General features: G+C 47.9%; 1 protein-coding gene across 15 annotated transcripts in view; it reads left to right on the top strand.

Moving 5' to 3' along the window:
• Positions 1-20,163, top strand: part of ubr4 (ubiquitin protein ligase E3 component n-recognin 4) — a 142,966-nt gene that overhangs the window by 56,490 nt on the left and 66,313 nt on the right. For 10 of the 15 annotated variants that reach the window (XM_031794812.1, XM_031794805.1, XM_031794806.1 and 7 more), the window contains 20 exons: positions 670-795; positions 2,016-2,117; positions 2,480-2,650; positions 3,184-3,366; positions 3,579-3,737; positions 4,657-4,809; positions 5,113-5,340; positions 6,480-6,637; positions 6,818-6,989; positions 7,481-7,682; positions 8,827-8,990; positions 9,469-9,685; positions 10,720-10,936; positions 12,321-12,353; positions 13,190-13,253; positions 13,474-13,608; positions 13,701-13,875; positions 16,416-16,547; positions 18,896-19,017; positions 19,200-19,311. In XM_031794812.1, the coding sequence (XP_031650672.1) occupies positions 670-795; positions 2,016-2,117; positions 2,480-2,650; positions 3,184-3,366; positions 3,579-3,737; positions 4,657-4,809; positions 5,113-5,340; positions 6,480-6,637; positions 6,818-6,989; positions 7,481-7,682; positions 8,827-8,990; positions 9,469-9,685; positions 10,720-10,936; positions 12,321-12,353; positions 13,190-13,253; positions 13,474-13,608; positions 13,701-13,875; positions 16,416-16,547; positions 18,896-19,017; positions 19,200-19,311 (3,025 nt within the window). Of the gene's footprint in view, positions 1-669; positions 796-2,015; positions 2,118-2,479; positions 2,651-3,183; positions 3,367-3,578; positions 3,738-4,656; positions 4,810-5,112; positions 5,341-6,479; positions 6,638-6,817; positions 6,990-7,480; positions 7,683-8,826; positions 8,991-9,468; positions 9,686-10,719; positions 10,937-12,320; positions 12,354-13,189; positions 13,254-13,473; positions 13,609-13,700; positions 13,876-16,415; positions 16,548-16,732; positions 16,760-18,895; positions 19,018-19,199; positions 19,312-20,163 lie in introns of all 15 variants that reach the window. The other 5 variants (XM_031794817.1, XM_031794815.1, XM_031794814.1 and 2 more) reach the window with 2 other exon arrangements.

Below are 20,163 nucleotides of genomic sequence, written 5' to 3'. Positions count from 1 at the left end.
AACCATCAGTGCCCCAGTTAGCTTGGGATCTAGCTGTTGAAGCTACACCTCAAAAAACATTGTTAGGGAATCCATCCACTGTTGTTGTTGTTGTTGTTGTTGTCTGTTTATCAAGTAGCACAACTTAAAACATCTCAGAATTAACTGGCTGACATGATTCAACTTTAAAAACAGAATTAATTCAAGTGATTAATATAGGTGATTAATATAGACAGATTTATGTGGATCGTAATAATATCTGCATGCCTTGCCTGTCTGTATTTTCACTGATGTATTAGCATAGGTGTGTGTGTGTGGGATCGTGTGCGTAGCTGTGGTCTTGAATGCATGTGTTTGTGATCAACTGTGGTCGTGTGTGTGTGTGTGTGGGATCGTGTGTGTGTGTGGGCTCGTGTGCGTAACTGTGGTCTTGAATGCGTGTGTGTGTGATCAACTGTGGTTGTGTGTGTGTGTGGGATCGTGTGTGTGTGTGTGGGATCGTGTGTGTGTGTGTGTGGGATCGTGTGTGTGTGTGGGATCGTGTGTGTGTGTGGGATCGTGTGTGTGTGTGGGATCTTGTGTGTGTGTGTGTGTGTGTTAGATCGTGTGCGCAACTGTGGTCTTGAATGCGCGTGTGTGTGTGTTCAGACAGTCTAATATCTCCTCTGACCAACCTGCGGTCGTCCTCAGGCCCTGGTGAAGCGCAGCCCCAGCAGCGGCACCATGAAGGAGTCCTCAGCCTTCCAGAGTGAACTGAGGATGCCGGAGAGTGCCATCCGCCATCAGAGCAGCCTGGGCTCTAGCGACAAGGACAAGGTAAGACGAGGGAGAAGGTGGATACCGAGTCGGTCGTACAACTGAATGGGGGATACCGAGTCGGTCGTCAGTACAACTGAATGGGGGATACCGAGTCGGTCGTCAGTACAACTGAATGGGGGATACCGAGTCGGTCGTCAGTACAACTGAATGGGGGATACCGAGTCGGTCGTCAGTACAACTGAATGGGGGATACCGAGTCGGTCGTCAGTACAACTGAATGGGGGATACCGAGTCGGTCGTCAGTACAACTGAATGGGGGATACCGAGTCGGTCGTCAGTACAACTGAATGGGGGATACCGAGTCGGTCGTCAGTACAACTGAATGGGGGATACCGAGTCGGTCGTCAGTACAACTGAATGGGGGATACCGAGTCGGTCGTCAGTACAACTGAAATGTGTCTTCCTCATTTTTGTAACAGTATTTTTAAAATTTGAATTTCACAATTTTCACCCATATTAAGAGATACAACAACGGAGACGAAGCAACAACAACAGCACTCACTTACACATACCTGCATATATACATACATACACACACACACACACACACACACACATATGATGCATACATACACACCCATACATACGTACACCATTTTCCTCTCCCCACTCGGTGCTTCTCTCACCATCATTGCGTCTCTCAATACATACATTTTAAACAAACTTACAAATAGAAATTAACCAAAAAAGCTCAGTTTAAACCAAGAGGTTCCACACATGGAACGTACAGTGTAGTTCTGAAATACATAGATCCCCCCCCCCCCCCATTCTAAGAGAATCCTTGCAGCATAATAGCTGATACCTCAGGTTCTAGGTAATTTAGATAAGGTTCCCATACTTTGTAGAACTGATCTGTTTTAGAATGCAAGTCTTCTGCATTTGAACCCAACTCCTCTGAATCAGAGGTGCGGGGGGGGGGGGGGGGGGCTGCCTTAATCGACATCCACGTCTTCGTCGCCCGGGGAACACTAGGTTAACTGCCTTGCTCAGCGGTAGAATGACAGATAAACATTAAGATTAGATAGCGTTTGTCTATTTTCTCCGAAATTTGCCTTGCGCCATAAAAATTACTCCCGTGTTGACCTTTTTCCGCTCTTTGTCATGTTGTGGTTTTCAGGCAAATTATAAAACTCCTTACACGACATGGGGGGGATTAAAACACCAGAGAATATACAACGTCTAGAGGTCTGTAAACAAAAACATTGTTTACGTCACAGGTGACCATCTGTGAGGGCAAGCCTGGCGACGAGGACCGTCCCAAGAAGAGCAGCGTCTGTAAGAACATCGAGGGATGTCAGGAGGAACTGCTGGCACAAGTGGTGAGACGTTTTCTACCGAAGAGCAGCGACGTCTCTCGCACTCTGACATCAAGAGTTATTTATGTGTTAAACGTTCAGTCAAAACCAGACCTACATCACGTCTGTGTGAAGAAATGCGTGTCGAAACGGTTTCCAAAACGGTTTCCAATACATCCATATTTACACTTTGTCTTGACATTCAGGGACATTTTAAGATCAGTATTTGTTATGAGACGTTTCTGATAATATTCTGACGTTGTTATGACGCATCATTGGCTGATGTTGACTTCTCTCTCTGTCTCTCTCTCTCTGTGTCTCTCTCTGTGTCTCTCTGTGTCTCTCTCTGTGTCTCTCTCTGTCTCTCTCTGTCTCTTCTCCCCCAGTCTGGCTCCTCCACGGCGGCCGTGGTTCTGGAGATGTTGATCTTCCTGATGGATGCCATCCAGACTAACTTCCAGCAGGCCTCCGCTGTAGGCAGCAGCAGCCGAGCTCAGCAGGCCCTCAACGAGCTACACACTCAGGACAAGAGTGTTGAGATGACTGACCAACTGATGGTACAGTACCACTGCTATACCTTTTTTTAGTTCTTAACTGTGGGACAAACAAGTTCCATCGCTGTAGTAGGCTGGGAGGCAGTATAGTGGAGGATTCAGTTCAGCAGTGAGAGACTGGATTCAGGTCAGCAGTGAGAGACACCGGATTCAGGTCAGCAGTGTTGAGACCGGATTCAGGTCAGCAGTGTTGAGACCGGATTCAGGTCAGCAGTGTTGAGACCGGATTCAGGTCAGCAGTGTTGAGACCGGATTCAGGTCAGCAGTGTTGAGACCGGATTCAGGTCAGCGGTGTTGAGACCGGATTCAGGTCAGCGGTGTTGAGACACCGGATTCATCTGATCAAGGTGTAGAACATAGCTGGGACAAAAACCCAGCTGTGCTGCTTCGGCTCCAGGAGTCGACTTGAGGAGGCACAAGAACGTCTAAGCCTAGCGAAGTGTGAGAACCATGCCGTATTTGATGCTCCATTGAGCCTCCTTCGTCCAGTCTCCTCCTCATGACTTAACACGCCCCCTTCCTCTGCGTCTCCCCAGGTCCCTACCCTTGGTTCCCAGGAGGGAGCTTTTGAGAACGTGCGTATGAACTACAGTGGAGACCAGGGCCAGACCATCAGACAGCTCATCAGTGCCCACGTGCTGCGACGCGTCGCCATGTGTGTGTTGTCTTCGCCCCACGGGCGCCGCCAGCACCTCGCCGTCAGCCACGAGAAGGGCAAGGTGGGCACGTTGTTGCGCTAAATTGTATTTAAAAAGTTCAAAAGCAGCGTTTTCATCTTGATGTTATTTTAGCGCTTTTAGAGAACATCCAAATCTTGATTTCGCAGAAACCTGAACGCTCGGTTCCACTTTCTGTCTGGTGCTGACCCAGGGTTCCCTAACCCCTCTGCTCTCCTCTCCCCTCACTGTCCCACCTCTCCCCTCGTCTCCAGATCACCGTCCTGCAGCTGTCGGCTCTACTGAAGCAGGCCGATTCCAGTAAGAGGAAGTTAACCCTGACTCGTCTGGCCTCGGCTCCCGTCCCCTTCACCGTGCTCAGCCTCACTGGGAACCCCTGCAACGAAGACTATCTGGCTGTCTGTGGACTCAAGGTTAGTCAGATTCATTACAGGGTCTTCAGAAGCCATGTCTACAATTCCTCACTTCCTGTCTTCTTTGCCTCCCTCTCAACCATTTTGGGGCAGAGGTATTCAAGGTCGTCCCCTTTGACCTTCTTCTCAAAAGCATTTTCAGAAGGAGGCGAGGAGATGATGCAAGGAATTGAGAAAGGCCCTAAATCTAGAGACCGGGCTCTATCTATATGTGTATATGTACAGTACAGTGCATTCCTGAAGTATTCAGACTAGGGCTGTTTCAGTGACTGTATTACCGCCACACCGGCGGTCATGAGTTATGAAGGCAGTATAATTCCACTCCACGCTCTGATGGTCATTATTAGCCTACCAAACTTAACTGCCTGGTACTCAGCAATCTGTTGTCCCTCTAGTCACTCTGACATCAATGTAAATGTCATGGGAGCACATGAGCTCATGTTACGCAACATTTTCTATAGGCTATGTAATTGTTTGAGAGAAAAAAAGTGATGGCCTCTGTTAAAAAGAGGAGGATCCCATCAGCTTTCTATTGACTAGGCCTACTATATTTATTTATCAATTTTCCTAATATTAAGCACATTGCTTTTCTTTACAACAGGAGTATATCCTACCTGGCTGCCATGAATATAAACCAGGGGGAAAAGCGTCCTCCATTCGATATTTAAGTGCAAAGATGACATGTATTTTTCCCCACTGCTCCTGTTTAGATACAGGTGCATTATAATGGTCCATTCTAAATCAAAACTATTTTAACACACATTATTTAGTCTATGTGAAGACAAGAATTAATCAAGAATAGTCTGATGGGTGACAATATTACCCAATCACGGAATAATGGCTTGTTTTTGCGTCTTTTTCTAATCATAATCGCACATCTCATGTTGTCAAGCTGTCTGTCTCTCTCTCTCTCGTTCAGGACTGCCACGTGCTGACGTTCAGTAGTACAGGCTCAGTTTCAGAACACCTGGTGCTGCACCCTCAGCTGGCTACTGGGAACTTCATAATCAAGGCTATCTGGCTGCCTGGCTCCCAGACGGAGCTGGCCATCATCACGGCGGACTTCGTCAAGGTACCACATCAGCTCTTTGTAAAGTTTGCTAGGTTATTGCTTCAAGTGTAGATACATTTTTTTATTTTTGTGAAAGATTTTTGTGATACATTTTTTTATCCAGCTCTTGAGGTAGTATAATGTGCATGTCTTAGACAAGGACCTGACTGTAAAAACACTAATTAACAGAACCAAGCAGAGCAGAATGGAAAATCATCTCTTTGTTTTGTCCTTTTGTCTTTCAGTAGAAGAATGAATAGAATAGAAGGGTTGATTTGCATAACAGCGTTGATTGGTGAGACTCTTCTTCTTCTCTCCTGTTAGATCTATGACCTGTCAGTGGACGCTCTGAGCCCTGTGTACTACTTCCTGCTGCCGAGCTCCAAGATCCGTGACGCCACATTCCTGTTCAACGAGGAAGGGAAGAGCATCATCGTCATCATGTCCTCTGCTGGCTACATGTACACACAGGTCATGGACGAGTCTTCCAGCGCCCAACACGGACCCTTCTATGTTACCTCAGTCCTGGAGATCAGCCACCAGGACCTTAAGGTACAAACACACCTGGGTTGAACGCAGAAATCCTTCAAATAGTTTCTCTTGAACTCTTTAAAAACAGAGAGCCTTTTCCCGGGTTTACCAGAATGGATCGGGTCAACTCGATCAAACGGAGCTGAGGTATTTTGGAAGAAAATAAATCCTATCTGAATCCGGCATCGTAGCTCTGTGTCCTTCCAGGACATTAACGACCAGGTGGCAGAGGAGTGTGTGTGTTACAGCCATGTTCTCCAGACGCTGCCGTTCTGTTTGACGGACTGGTGGACGGTCTGACTGACTTGTCTGGTCTGTTCTGACTGGTCTCTCTCTGTCCTTCCAGGACAGTAACGGTCAGGTTTCAGAGGAGTGTCTTGTGTTACAGCCATGTTCTCCAGACGCTGCTGTTCTAGTCTGGTCTGTCTGTTCTGACTGGTCTCTCTCCCTCCTTCCAGGACAGTAACGGTCAGGTTGCTGGCGGCGGTGTATCTGTGTGTTACAGCCATGTTCTCCAGACGCTGCTGTTCTAGTCTGGTCTGTCTGTTCTGACTGGTCTCTCTCCCTCCTTCCAGGACAGTAACGGTCAGGTTGCTGGCGGCGGTGTATCTGTGTACTACAGCCACGTTCTCCAGACGCTGCTGTTCTAGTCTGGTCTGTCTGTTCTGACTGGTCTCTCTCCCTCCTTCCAGGACAGTAACGGTCAGGTTGCTGGCGGCGGTGTATCTGTGTACTACAGCCACGTTCTCCAGACGCTGCTGTTCTAGTCTGGTCTGTCTGTTCTGACTGGTCTCTCTCCCTCCTTCCAGGACAGTAACGGTCAGGTTGCTGGCGGCGGTGTATCTGTGTACTACAGCCATGTTCTCCAGACGCTGCTGTTCTAGTCTGGTCTGTCTGTTCTGACTGGTCTCTCTCCCTCCTTCCAGGACAGTAACGGTCAGGTTGCTGGCGGCGGTGTATCTGTGTACTACAGCCACGTTCTCCAGACGCTGCTGTTCTAGTCTGGTCTGTCTGTTCTGACTGGTCTCTCTCCCTCCTTCCAGGACAGTAACGGTCAGGTTGCTGGCGGCGGTGTATCTGTGTACTACAGCCATGTTCTCCAGACGCTGCTGTTCTAGTCTGGTCTGTCTGTTCTGACTGGTCTCTCTCCCTCCTTCCAGGACAGTAACGGTCAGGTTGCTGGCGGCGGTGTATCTGTGTACTACAGCCATGTTCTCCAGACGCTGTTCTTCAGCTACAGCCAGGGCAAGTCGTTCGCTGCCACCGTCAGTCGCAGCACCACCGACGTACAGAGACTCTTCACCATCAACGTCAAAGGGTAAGGATAAGCAACAGAGTATTCATTAACTTTTTCCATTTATTATTTATTTTTGTATTAAGTAAGTAGACAACTGGATAGTTAGAATTATACACCACTTGTTGTAATTGGACAACATTTGTCAGGAGTTATTGATACATCGAAAAATCAAATGTATCTTAACGTTCTCCGTCCCTCCAGCTCTAATGGGGGCAGTAAGACGTCTCCAGCTCTGTGCCAGTGGTCTGAGGTGATGAACCACCCAGGCCTGGTGTGCTGCGTCCAGCAGACTACTGGTATCCCACTGGTCATCATGGTCAAACCTGACACCTTCCTCATCCAGGAGATCAAGACCCTGCCCGCTAAGGCTAAGGTATAGTACACACACACACACACACACACACACACACTCTGGTCATCAGGGTCAAACCTGACACCTTCCTCATCCAGGAGATCAAGACCCTGCCTTCTAAGGTAGCATATCAGAGCCCAATAAACATACTCTTTCTCAGTTTGTCTTTCCTCCATTCCTCTCTACTTCCTTCTCTAAAGGCATTGGACTTCAGGTCTTCTGTGTTTTGAGGAGGAGGCAAGGAGAGAGAACCCCACTGAGCCACACCCACCCCACTGAGCCACACCCACCCCACTGAGCCACACCCACCCCACTGAGCCACACCCACCCCACTGAGCCACACCCACCCCACTGAGCCACACCCACCCCACTGAGCCACACCCACCCCACTGAGCCACACCCACCCCACTGAGCCACACCCACCCCACTGGGCCACACCCACCCCACTGAGCCACACCCACCCCACTGAGCCACACACCCACAACACTAATAGTCCTGTCTCCTCCCGTCAGATCCAGGACATGGTAGCTATCCGTCACACAGCGTCTAACGAGCAGCAGCGTACCACCATGATCCTGCTGTGTGAGGACGGCTCTCTGAGGATCTACATGGCTAACGTAGACAACACCTCCTATTGGCTCCAGCCCTCCCTGCAGCCCTGCTCCGGCATCTCCATCATGAAGCCTGTCAGGAAACGCAAGGCTGCTGCCGCAAGTGGGTTAAACTAAACAGTCGTCTGTCTGTCTGGTCCTGTCTGTCTGTCTCGCTCCCTCTGTCTGTCTGTCTGGTCCTGTCTGTCTGTCTGTCTGGTCCTCTCTGTCTGTCTCACTCCCTCTCTGTCTGTCTCACTCCCTCTCTGTCTGTGTCTGTCTGTCTGTGTCTGTCTCTGTCTTCCTCCCTTTCTGTCTGTCTGTCTCGCTCCCTTTCTGTCTCTGTCTCGCTCCCTTTCTGTCTGTCTCTCGCTCCCTTTCTGTCTGTCTGTCTCGCTCCCTTTCTGTCTGTCTGTCTCGCTCCCTTTCTGTCTCTGTCTCGCTCCCTTTCTGTCTGTCTCTGTCTCGCTCCCTTTCTGTCTGTCTCTGTCTCGCTCCCTTTCTGTCTGTCTGTCTCGCTCCCTTTCTGTCTGTCTGTCTCGCTCCCTTTCTGTCTGTCTGTCTCGCTCCCTTTCTGTCTGTCTGTCTCGCTCCCTTTCTGTCTGTCTGTCTCGCTCCCTTTCTGTCTGTCTGTCTCGCTCCCTTTCTGTCTGTCTGTCTCGCTCCCTTTCTGTCTGTCTGTCTCGCTCCCTTTCTGTCTGTCTGTCTCGCTCCCTTTCTGTCTGTCTGTCTCGCTCCCTTTCTGTCTGTCTGTCTCGCTCCCTTTCTGTCTGTCTGTCTCGCTCCCTTTCTGTCTGTCTGTCTGTTCTCCAAATCCTTTCGTTTCACGTCACTCATTCAGTTTGTTTTTCCAGGTTACCGGTGCCAGGTTCTGTCAAAATGCTTTAGTCAACTGAATAAATCACACACACACACATTTTCTCCAGAAAGGGTACTTTTATAGAGCCCCTCTACCGTATATAGAGCCCCTCTACCGTATATAGAGCCCCTCTACCGTATATAGAGCCCCTCTACCGTATATAGAGCCCCTCTACTGTTGTTTTATTTCTTTACTTATTGTTCACCTAAAATACCTATTTCTACACTGTTGGTTAGAGCCTGTAAGGAAGCATTTCACTGTAAGTTCTACCACCCGTTGTATTCGGCGAACGTGACAAACAAACTTTTGATTTGATATTCTCCTTTTCTAGTTTGAGTATTGCTAAGAACGTTCCAAAAAACGATCACATTCTAACGAATGGTCTGTTCCATTTGCCGCCTTGTTCCAGCCACTCGTACCTCCAGTCAGGTGACCTTCCCGGTGGACTTCTTCGAGAGTAACCAACAGCTGACGGAGGTGGAGTTTGGAGGCAACGACCTCCTGCAGGTTTACAACGGACAACAGATCAAACACAGACTCAACTCCACTGGGATGTATGTCGCCAACACTAAGGTATGATGCCCACACACACCCCTCTCCGTCCAACTCGCTACAGCTCTGGGCTTTGATTCGACTGCTCTGGGATAACGCAAAATCCACTTCCAGTCTTTCATTAAGTGGTTTGATTATTTCAAAGCTGTCATCGAGGCCAAAAAGTGTGGCTACTTGGAAGAATCTCCAATATATTTTGATTTAACACTTTGTTGGTTACTACATGATTCCATATGTGTTATTTCATAGTTTTGATGTCTTCACTTTTATTCTACAATGTAGAACATAGTAAAAAAAATGAAGAATAACCCTGGAATGAGTTAGGTGTGTCCTGACGTTTGACTGGTACTGGTATATGTATTTATGGAAGACACTGTGACCATTTCTGGAGGAAAACTGACACATACTGTATCTGTACGTGCTATTCAAACTGCATTAATCCTGAACCCCCCCTTTTTCTCATCTTAATGATATGGTTCTCTCTTCCCCCTCTGCCCAGCCGGGAGGCTTCACCGTGGAGACGGTCAACAACAACATCTCCATGGTGATGACAGGCATGCGGGTGCAGGTGGGCACGCAGGCCATCGAGCGGGCACCCTCCTACCTGGAGATCTTTGGGCGAACCATGCAGGTGAACATGACCCGGCCCCGCTGGTTCGACTTCCCCTTCACCAGGGAGGAGGCTCTGCAGGCCGACAAGAAACTCTCCATCTTCTGTAAGGACACACGAACGCAGGAAAATACTGAACTGTGTAACGAGGGTTTGGCACGCTGTGTAACGAGGGTTTGGCACGCTGTGTAACGAGGGTTTGGCACGCTGTGTAACGAGGGTTTGGCACGCTGTGTAACGAGGGTTTGGCACGCTGTGTAACGAGGGTTTGGCACGCTGTGTAACGAGGGTTTGGCACGCTGTGTAACGAGGGTTTGGCGCGCTGTGTAACGAGGGCTTGGGGCGCTGTGTAACGAGGGCTTGGGGCGCTGTGTAACGAGGGTTTGGCACGCTGTGTAACGAGGGCTCGGAAGGCGTGTACAGTATATACCTTATGCATATTATCACACGTACACAGATAACAGAGCTTTCCAACAGTCAGACAGGATCTCCTGCAGCACATTACAATTTCAAAGATGAGTGTGAAAAGTTATCTCTTGACTGTATCTCTAACCTCTCCTTCTTCATTCCTCCAGTCGGAGCGTCAGTTGACCCGGCCGGGCATCACCATGTCTCTGACTAACCTCTCCCTTCTTCTTCGTTCCTCCAGTCGGAGAGTCAGTTGACCCGGCCGGGCATCACCATGTCTCTGACTAACCTCTCCCTTTTTCTTCGTTCCTCCAGTCGGAGCGTCAGTGGATTCGGCCGGGGTGACTGTGTCTCTAACCTCTCCCTTCTTCTTCGTTCCTCCAGTCGGAGCTTCAGTTGACCCGGCCGGTGTGACTGTGTCTCTAACCTCTCCCTTCTTCTTCGTTCCTCCAGTCGGAGCGTCAGTTGACCCGGCCGGGGTGACTGTGTCTCTAACCTCTCCCTTCTTCTTCGTTCCTCCAGTCGGAGCATCAGTTGACCCGGCCGGGGTGACTGTGTCTCTAACCTCTCCCTTCTTCTTCGTTCCTCCAGTCGGAGCGTCAGTGGATCCGGCCGGGGTGACTGTGTCTCTAACCTCTCCCTTCTTCTTCTTCGTTCCTCCAGTCGGAGAGTCAGTTGACCCGGCCGGGGTGACTGTGTCTCTAACCTCTCCCTTCTTCTTCGTTCCTCCAGTCGGAGCGTCAGTGGACCCGGCGGGTGTCACGATGCTGGACTCTATAAAGATCTATGGTAAAACCAAGGAGCAATTTGGCTGGCCTGACGAGCCCCCCGAGGACTTCCCCTCGGCCTCCGTCAACAACGTGTGCTCTCCCAACCTCAACACCGGCAACGGCACCGGCGAAGGGGACATCGCCGCACCAGCCTCCACCGGCGGCACCGTGCTGGAGAGGTTAGTGTTAAACGCCACAGGGTTCAAAGGTTAACCAAAGATCCACTAGACTAGAGACAGGTTCAATGTGTGAAGTCAAAGAAATGAGTTTTTTTTGTTGTCTTAATTTAAGGTTAGGGCTAGGCATTAGGCTTCCACTGTGGTTCGGTTTGAAATGACATTCTGCGTCTTGGCTAGATGGGTGACAGGTGGGAGACAGGGTCGTCTGGGTCATTGGCGGTGCTGAAAATGATCGGAGCTTTCCTTTTGACTATATGCACGTGGGTCGTGTTCACTAGCCATGTAACGGAAGAAAAGGCTCTGAAACGGAGTGACTATCCATACTTATCCATACTTATCCAAAAGGAAACACTTATTTTGTTTTCCATGCAAAACATTTTTCTACAATGTGCCCTAATGAACACGACCCAGGCTAGAACCAGTAGAATGACATTAGCTGGAGAGCTTAATCTCTCTGCCCCTCAGTGCATGCAGTCTGTGATATATAGTTATCTCTCTCCTGGCCCCTCAGTCTCTCTGTGATATATAGTTATCTCTCTCCTGACACCTCAGCCCATGCAGTCTGTGATATATAGTTATCTCTCTCCTGGCCCCTCAGTCTCTCTGTGATATATAGTTCTCTCTCTCCTGACTCCCTCAGTCTCTCTGTGATATATAGTTATCTCTCTCCTGACCCCCTCAGTCTCTCTGTGATATATAGTTATCTCTCTCCTGACCCCCTCAGTCTCTCTGTGATATATAGTTATCTCTCTCCTGACCCCTCAGTCTCTCTGTGATATATAGTTATCTCTCTCCTGACCCCTCAGTCTCTCTGTGATATATAGTTATCTCTCTCCTGACCCCTCAGTCTCTCTGTGATATATAGTTATCTCTCTCCTGACCCCTCAGCCCATGCAGTCTGTAATATATAGTTATCTCTCTCCTGACCCCTCAGTGCATGCAGTCTGTGATATATGGTTTTCTCTCTCCTGACCCCTCAGTCTCTCTGATATATAGTTATCTCTCTCCTGACCCCTCAGCCCATGCAGTCTGTGATATATAGTTATCTCTCTCCTGACCCCTCAGTCTCTCTGTGATATATAGTTATCTCTCTCCTGACCCCCTCAGTCTCTCTGTGATATATAGTTATCTCTCAGTCCGTATAGTAGGGTCAGACATTTAGGGGTTGGTAGTTGTGTGAGCGTGTGTGTGTGTGTTTGTCTATCTGTCTGTCTTTTGGCATGTGTGTGTGTGTGTGTGTGTCCACTGCATGGCTGCAATCATAATGGCTTGTTGTTCTGCTTCTTCCTCTGTTCACTCATTTTCTTCTTGGTTTCTTCCTGTGGTCCTCACACATTCTTTTTCTTTTCCTTTGCTCCCAAAAATACAATCAATCAAAAAAAAGTTGTGAAACTGAGTCCTTATCAACCTTGGACCGGTTAGTAATCGCTCTTTCTCTGCTTGTTAGCATGGTGTGTGTGTGTGTGTGTGTGTGTGTGTAGAGGAGAGTGTGTGTGTGTGTGTGTGTGTGTGTGTGTGTGTTTTTGTGTTTTGTGGGACTGAACATGCCATGTGAAATGCACTCTTCAAAAATACCAACATTTGGATGTTTGCTCTAACAACGATGCAACTCATTATTTCATCCTGGCTTTGCCTCACTGTTTTAAACATTGAATGGATGTTTGGTTTTTCAATTCAATAGACTAGCTTTGTGATTTGATTTGAAGTTGTTTTTGATTTGATTGTTTGATAAATTAAATGATTTGATTTTAATTTATCAGTGAATTGACTTGTCTCTCTCTCTGTCTCTCTCTGTCTCTCTCTGTCTCTCTGTCTCTCTGTCTCTCTCTGTCTCTCTCTGTCTCTCTGTCTCTCTCTGTCTCTCTCTGTCTCTCTCTGTCTCTCTCTGTCTCTCTCTGTCTCTCTCTGTCTCTCTCTGTCTCTCTCTGTCTCTCTCTGTCTCTCTCTCTCTCTCTGTCTTTCTCTCTGTCTGTCTTTCTCTCTGTCTCTGTCTCTGTCTCTCTCTCTGTCTCTGTGTCTGTCTCTCTCTCTGTCTCTGTCTGTCTGTCTCTCTGTCTCTGTCTCTGTCTGTCTCTCTCTGTCTCTCTGTCTCTCTGTCTCTCTGTCTCTCTGTCTCTCTGTCTCTCTGTCTCTCTGTCTCTCTCTCTCTCTCTCTCTCTCTCTCTGTCTCTGTCTTCTCTCTGTCTTCTCTCTGTCTCTCTCTCTCTCTGTCTTCTCTCTGTCTCTCTCTCTCTCTCTCTCTCTCTCTCTCAGGTTGGTGGTGAGCTCCCTGGAAGCTCTAGAGAGCTGTTTTGCTATGGGCTCCTCCAATGAAAAGGCAAGGCCTTCACTACATCTTTCACAGAGACGGGCTCGTTTGACACTACACTGTTTTTGTTGTTGTTGTTGTCAAAATCAGGCCCACAATCCTCCATTCAGTACCAATGTAGTAGTATGTTGTACACTAGACAGAGGCTGAAGCTGGGTGTTGTGTGGGTTTATTACAGAGTTTTACCAGACAGAAACCATGTGTAGTAAACTAATATGTGACCGTTCAGGAGAAGAACAAGGCTGCTGCGTTGGAGTTAGCGACCCTTCTCCTGTCCATGGCTACTCCCTCTGGGGTCCAGCAACAGACCAAGGGCCTCCTGGCCAGCCTGCACACCAGCCGTACGGCCTACCACAACCACAAGGTAACTAACCGTACACACCAGCCGTACGGCCAGCCACAACCACAAGGTAACTCCCACTCACCTCTCTCTCCCGTGACATGTCTCTCCCCAAGGACCAGTCCCTGTTGAGCAACGCGGTGCAGTGTCTGAACAGCTGTAGTCGTGACAGCAGAGACCTGGACCCGGAGTTGTTCCAGCGACTGGTGATCACGGCACGCTGCATCGCCATCATGAGACCCAGTAACCTGGTGCACTTCACTGAGACCAAACCTTCTAGTGTTGATACAGGTAACAACCTGTTGACTGAACCTTCTAGTGTTGATACAGGTAACAACCTATTGACTGAACCTTCTAGTGTTGATACAGGTAACAACCTATTGACTGAACCTTCTAGTGTTGATACAGGTAACAACCTGTTGACTGAACCTTCTAGTGTTGATACAGGTAACAACCTGTTGACTGAACCTTCTAGTGTTGATACAGGTAACAACCTGTTGACTGAGACCAAACCTTCTAGTGTTGATACAGGTAACAACCTGTTGACTGAGACCAAACCTTCTAGTGTTGATACAGGTAACAACCTGTTGACTGAGACCAAACCTTCTAGTGTTGATACAGGTAACAACCTGTTGACCGAACCTTCTAGTGTTGATACAGGTAACAACCTGTTGACTGAACCTTCTAGTGTTGATACAGGTAACAACCTGTTGACTGAACCTTCTAATGTTGATACAGGTAACAACCTGTTGACTGAACCTTCTAGTGTTGATACAGGTAACAACCTGTTGACTGAACCTTCTAGTGTTGATACAGGTAACAACCTGTTGACTGAACCTTCTAGTGTTGATACAGGTAACAACCTGTTGACTGAACCTTCTAGTGTTGATACAGGTAACAACCTGTTGACTGAACCTTCTAATGTTGATACAGGTAACAACCTGTTGACTGAACCTTCTAGTGTTGATACAGGTAACAACCTGTTGACTGAGACCAAACCTTCTAGTGTTGATACAGGTAACAACCTGTTGACTGAACCTTCTAATGTTGATACAGGTAACAACCTGTTGACTGAACCTTCTAGTGTTGATACAGGTAACAACCTGTTGACTGAGACCAAACCTTCTAGTGTTGATACAGGTAACAACCTATTGACTGAGACCAAACCTTCTAGTGTTGATACAGGTAACAACCTGTTGACTGAACCTTCTAGTGTTGATACAGGTAACAACCTGTTGACTGAACCTTCTAATGTTGATACAGGTAACAACCTGTTGACTGAACCTTCTAGTGTTGATACAGGTAACAACCTGTTGACTGAGACCAAACCTTCTAGTGTTGATACAGGTAACAACCTATTGACTGAGACCAAACCTTCTAGTGTTGATACAGGTAACAACCTATTGACTGAACCTTCTAGTGTTGATACAGGTAACAACCTATTGACTGAACCTTCTAGTGTTGATACAGGTAACAACCTGTTGACTGAGACCAAACCTTCTAGTGTTGATACAGGTAACAACCTGTTGACTGAACCTTCTAGTGTTGATACAGGTAACAACCTGTTGACTGAACCTTCTAGTGTTGATACAGGTAACAACCTGTTGACTGAACCTTCTAGTGTTGATACAGGTAACAACCTATTGACTGAGACCAAACCTTCTAGTGTTGATACAGGTAACAACCTGTTGACCGAACCTTCTAGTGTTGATACAGGTAACAACCTGTTGACTGAACCTTCTAGTGTTGATACAGGTAACAACCTATTGACTGAACCTTCTAGTGTTGATACAGGTAACAACCTGTTGACTGAACCTTCTAGTGTTGATACAGGTAACAACCTGTTGACTGAACCTTCTAGTGTTGATACAGGTAACAACCTATTGACTGAGACCAAACCTTCTAGTGTTGATACAGGTAACAACCTGTTGACTGAACCTTCTAATGTTGATACAGGTAACAACCTGTTGACTGAACCTTCTAGTGTTGATACAGGTAACAACCTGTTGACTGAGACCAAACCTTCTAGTGTTGATACAGGTAACAACCTATTGACCAAACCTTCTAGTGTTGATACAGGTAACAACCTGTTGACTGAACCTTCTAGTGTTGATACAGGTAACAACCTGTTGACTGAACCTTCTAGTGTTGATACAGGTAACAACCTATTGACTGAGACCAAACCTTCTAGTGTTGATACAGGTAACAACCTATTGACTGAGACCAAACCTTCTAGTGTTGATACAGGTAACAACCTGTTGACTGAGACCAAACCTTCTAGTGTTGATACAGGTAACAACCTATTGACCAAACCTTCTAGTGTTGATACAGGTAACAACCTGTTGACTGAGACCAAACCTTCTAGTGTTGATACAGGTAACAACCTATTGACCAAACCTTCTAGTGTTGATACAGGTAACAACCTATTGACCAAACCTTCTAGTGTTGATACAGGTAACAACCTGTTGACTGAACCTTCTAATGTTGATACAGGTAACAACCTGTTGACTGAACCTTCTAGTGTTGATACAGGTAACAACCTATTGACTGAGACCAAACCTTCTAGTGTTGATACAGGTAACAACCTATTGACTGAGACCAAACCTTCTAGTGTTGATACAGGTAACAACCTATTGACTGAGACCAAACCTTCTAGTGTTGATACAGGTAACAACCTGTTGACTGAGACCGAACCTTCTAGTGTTGATACAGGTAACAACCTGTTGACTGAACCTTCTAGTGTTGATACAGGTAACAACCTGTTGACTTAGTTTAGTCTGGACACTTTAATATTGACGTTTGTTTGTTTGTTTGTTTGTTTGTTTGTTCAGAGATAACTGAGGAGGGCCAGAAACAGATGGACAGTGAGGGATGTAACTTCATCATGCAGCTGGTCAATAACTTCTGGAAGCTCCATGCCCTCAAACCAAAGAATGCTTTCCTGGCCCCTGCCTGTCTGCCAGGTAAACTCACATTGTCTTTCCTGGCCCTTACGTGTCTGCCCAGGTAAACTCACATTGTCTTTCCTGGCCCCTACCTGTCTGCCAGGTAAACTCACGTTGTCTTTCCTGGCCCCTGCCTGTCTGCCAGGTAAACTCACGTTGTCTTTCCTGGCCCCTACCTGTCTGCCCAGGTAAACTCACGTTGTCTTTCCTGGCCCCTGCCTGTCTGCCAGGTAAACTCACATTCAAATCAAATCAAAATCAAATCAAATTTATTTATATAGCCCTTCGTACATCAGCTGATATCTCAAAGTGCTGTACAGAAACCCAGCCTAAAACCCCAAACAGCAAGCAATGCAGGTGGAGAAGCACGGTGGCTAGGAAAAACTCCCTAGAAAGGCCAATACCTAGGAAGAAACCTAGAGAGGAACCAGGCTATGTGGGGTGGCCAGTCCTCTTCTGGCTGTGCCGGGTGGAGATTATAACAGAACATGGTCAAGATGTTCAATGTTCATAAATGACCAGCATGGTCGAATAATAATAAGGCAGAACAGTTGAAACTAGAGCAGCAGCACAGTCAGGTGGAAGTTGAAACTGGAGCAGCAGCATGGCCAGGTAGACTGGGGACAGCAAGGAGTCATCATGTCAGGTAGTCCTGGGGCATGGTCCTAGGGCTCAGGTCAGTTGAAACTGGAACAGCAGCATGGCCAGGTGGACTGGGGACAGCAAGGAGTCATCATGTCAGGTAGTCCTGGGGCATGGTCCTAGGGCTCAGGTCCTCCGAGAGAGAGAAAGAAAGAGAGAAGGAGAGAATTAGAGAACGCACACTTAGATTCACACAGGACACCGAATAGGACAGGAGAAGTACTCCAGATATAACAAACTGACCCCAGCCCCCCGACACATAGACTACTGCAGCATAAATACTGGAGGCTGAGACAGGAGGGGTCCTTCCTGGCCCCTACCTGTCTGACCAGGTAAACTCACATTGTCTTTCCTGGCCCCTGCCTGTCTGACCAGGTAAACTCACATTGTCTTTCCTGGCCCCTACCTGTCTGACCAGGTAAACTCACATTGTCTTTCCTGGCCCCTGCCTGTCTGCCCAGGTAAACTCACATTGTCTTTCCTGGCCCCTACCTGTCTGCCCAGGTAAACTCACATTGTCTTTCCTGGCCCCTGCCTGTCTGACCAGGTAAACTCACATTGTCTTTCCTGGCCCCTACCTGTCTGACCAGGTAAACTCACATTGTCTTTCCTGGCCCCTACCTGTCTGCCCAGGTAAACTCACATTGTCTTTCCTGGCCCCTGCCTGTCTGCCCAGGTAAACTCACATTGTCTTTCCTGGCCCCTACCTGTCTGCCCAGGTAAACTCACATTGTCTTTCCTGGCCCCTACCGGTCTGACCAGGTAAACTCACATTGTCTTTCCTGGCCCCTGCCTGTCTGCCCAGGTAAACTCACATTGTCCTTCCTGGCCCCTACCTGTCTGCCCAGGTAAACTCACATTGTCCTTCCTGGCCCCTACCTGTCTGCCCAGGTAAACTCACATTGTCTTTCCTGGCCCCTGCCTGTCTGCCCAGGTAAATTCACATTGTCTTTCCTGGCCCCTGCCTGTCTGACCAGGTAAATTCACATAGTCTTTCCTGGCCCCTGCCTGTCTGACCAGGTAAACTCACATTGTCTTTCCTGGCCCCTACCTGTCTGCCAGGTAAACTCACATTGTCTTTCCTGGCCCCTGCCTGTCTGCCAGGTAAACTCACATTGTCTTTCCTGGCCCCTGCCTGTCTGACCAGGTAAACTCACATTGTCTTTCCTGGCCCCTACCTGTCTGCCCAGGTAAACTCACATTGTCTTTCCTGGCCCCTGCCTGTCTGCCCAGGTAAATTCACATTGTCTTTCCTGGCCCCTGCCTGTCTGACCAGGTAAATTCACATAGTCTTTCCTGGCCCCTGCCTGTCTGACCAGGTAAACTCACATTGTCTTTCCTGGCCCCTACCTGTCTGCCAGGTAAACTCACATTGTCTTTCCTGGCCCCTGCCTGTCTGACCAGGTAAACTCACATTGTCTTTCCTGGCCCCTACCTGTCTGCCCAGGTAAACTCACATTGTCTTTCCTGGCCCCTACCTGTCTGACCATGATAGCTCACATCGTCTCATAGCTGGGTAGTGTTCAGTTTGGTGATATATATTTTTTCAAACCAACATTTTTGTTTTACTTAAAAAAAAAAAATTGGGGTGGGAGCCCCACGGCGTGTTCTACTTAACTTTTTGGATCTGCTGTAAAAATATTTATATATATATATATTTTTTAAATCGGGATGTTTGTTGAGACTAATTATATAATAATCGATCAATTGTTGTTCCTCTCCAGGTCTGACCCACATTGAAGCTACAGTGAACGCATTGGTGGACATCATCCATGGGTTCTGTACCTGTGAGCTGGACTACATTAACGTGGCCTCCAAGATCTACATGCAGATGCTACTGTGTCCCGTACGTTCCTCAGTTACACTTTAGACATAGACCTTTGGAAAATATTATTTTTGCTGTGTTGATCCTGGATCGGCATTTTTCGCTGTGTTCAAACTTGTGTCTTTACCTAAATAGCACTTAAATGATGTAAAAAAAAGTGTATTATAAAATACATTTTAAGTGATTCTGTTTCTGTATTTCAGGACACGTCTGTTAGCTTCGCCTGTAAGCAGGCCCTGATTCGAGTACTCCGACCCAGGAACAAACGCCGTCACGTGACTCTTCCTTCTCCCCCTCGCTCCAACACACCCATGGGTAGGTATCTCCTACCCCTGAAATCAGACCAGGTCTTTCAAACCCTGTTTTCCTGAAGAGCAATCTTCCTGAAAGGTTTTCACTCAAATCCCATTTCGTAATTAATCTGATTCAGTTTATCAACCCAGCTAATAATTAGAATCAGGTGCGTTGGATTAGGGTTAGAATGACAACCTAGAGGACCGGAGCTCGACAGGAACAGGGTTAGAATGACAACCTAGAGGACCGGAGCTCGACAGGAACAGGGTTAGAATGACAACCTAGAGGACCGGAGCTCGACAGGAACAGGGTTAGAATGACAACCTAGAGGACCGGAGCTCGACAGGAACAGGGTTAGAATGACAACCTAGAGGACCGGAGCTCGACAGGAACAGGGTTAGAATGACAACCTAGAGGACCGGAGCTCGACAGGAACAGGGTTAGAATGACAACCTAGAGGACCGGAGCTCGACAGGAACAGGGTTAGAATGACAACCTAGAGGACCGGAGCTCGACAGGAACAGGGTTAGAATGACAACCTAGAGGACCGGAGCTCGACAGGAACAGGGTTAGAATGACAACCTAGAGGACCGGAGCTCGACAGGAACAGGGTTAGAATGACAACCTAGAGGACCGGAGCTCGACAGGAACAGGGTTAGAATGACAACCTAGAGGACCGGAGCTCGACAGGAACAGGGTTAGAATGACAACCTAGAGGACCGGAGCTCGACAGGAACAGGGTTAGAATGACAACCTAGAGGACCGGAGCTCGACAGGAACAGGGTTAGAATGACAACCTAGAGGACCGGAGCTCGACAGGAACAGGGTTAGAATGACAACCTAGAGGACCGGAGCTCGACAGGAACAGGGTTA

The sequence above is a fragment of the Oncorhynchus kisutch genome, linkage group LG17, assembly GCF_002021735.2.
Source record: "Oncorhynchus kisutch isolate 150728-3 linkage group LG17, Okis_V2, whole genome shotgun sequence".
NCBI classification, from domain to species: domain Eukaryota; kingdom Metazoa; phylum Chordata; class Actinopteri; order Salmoniformes; family Salmonidae; genus Oncorhynchus; species Oncorhynchus kisutch.
This window is presented reverse-complemented; position numbering and strand designations above follow the sequence as displayed.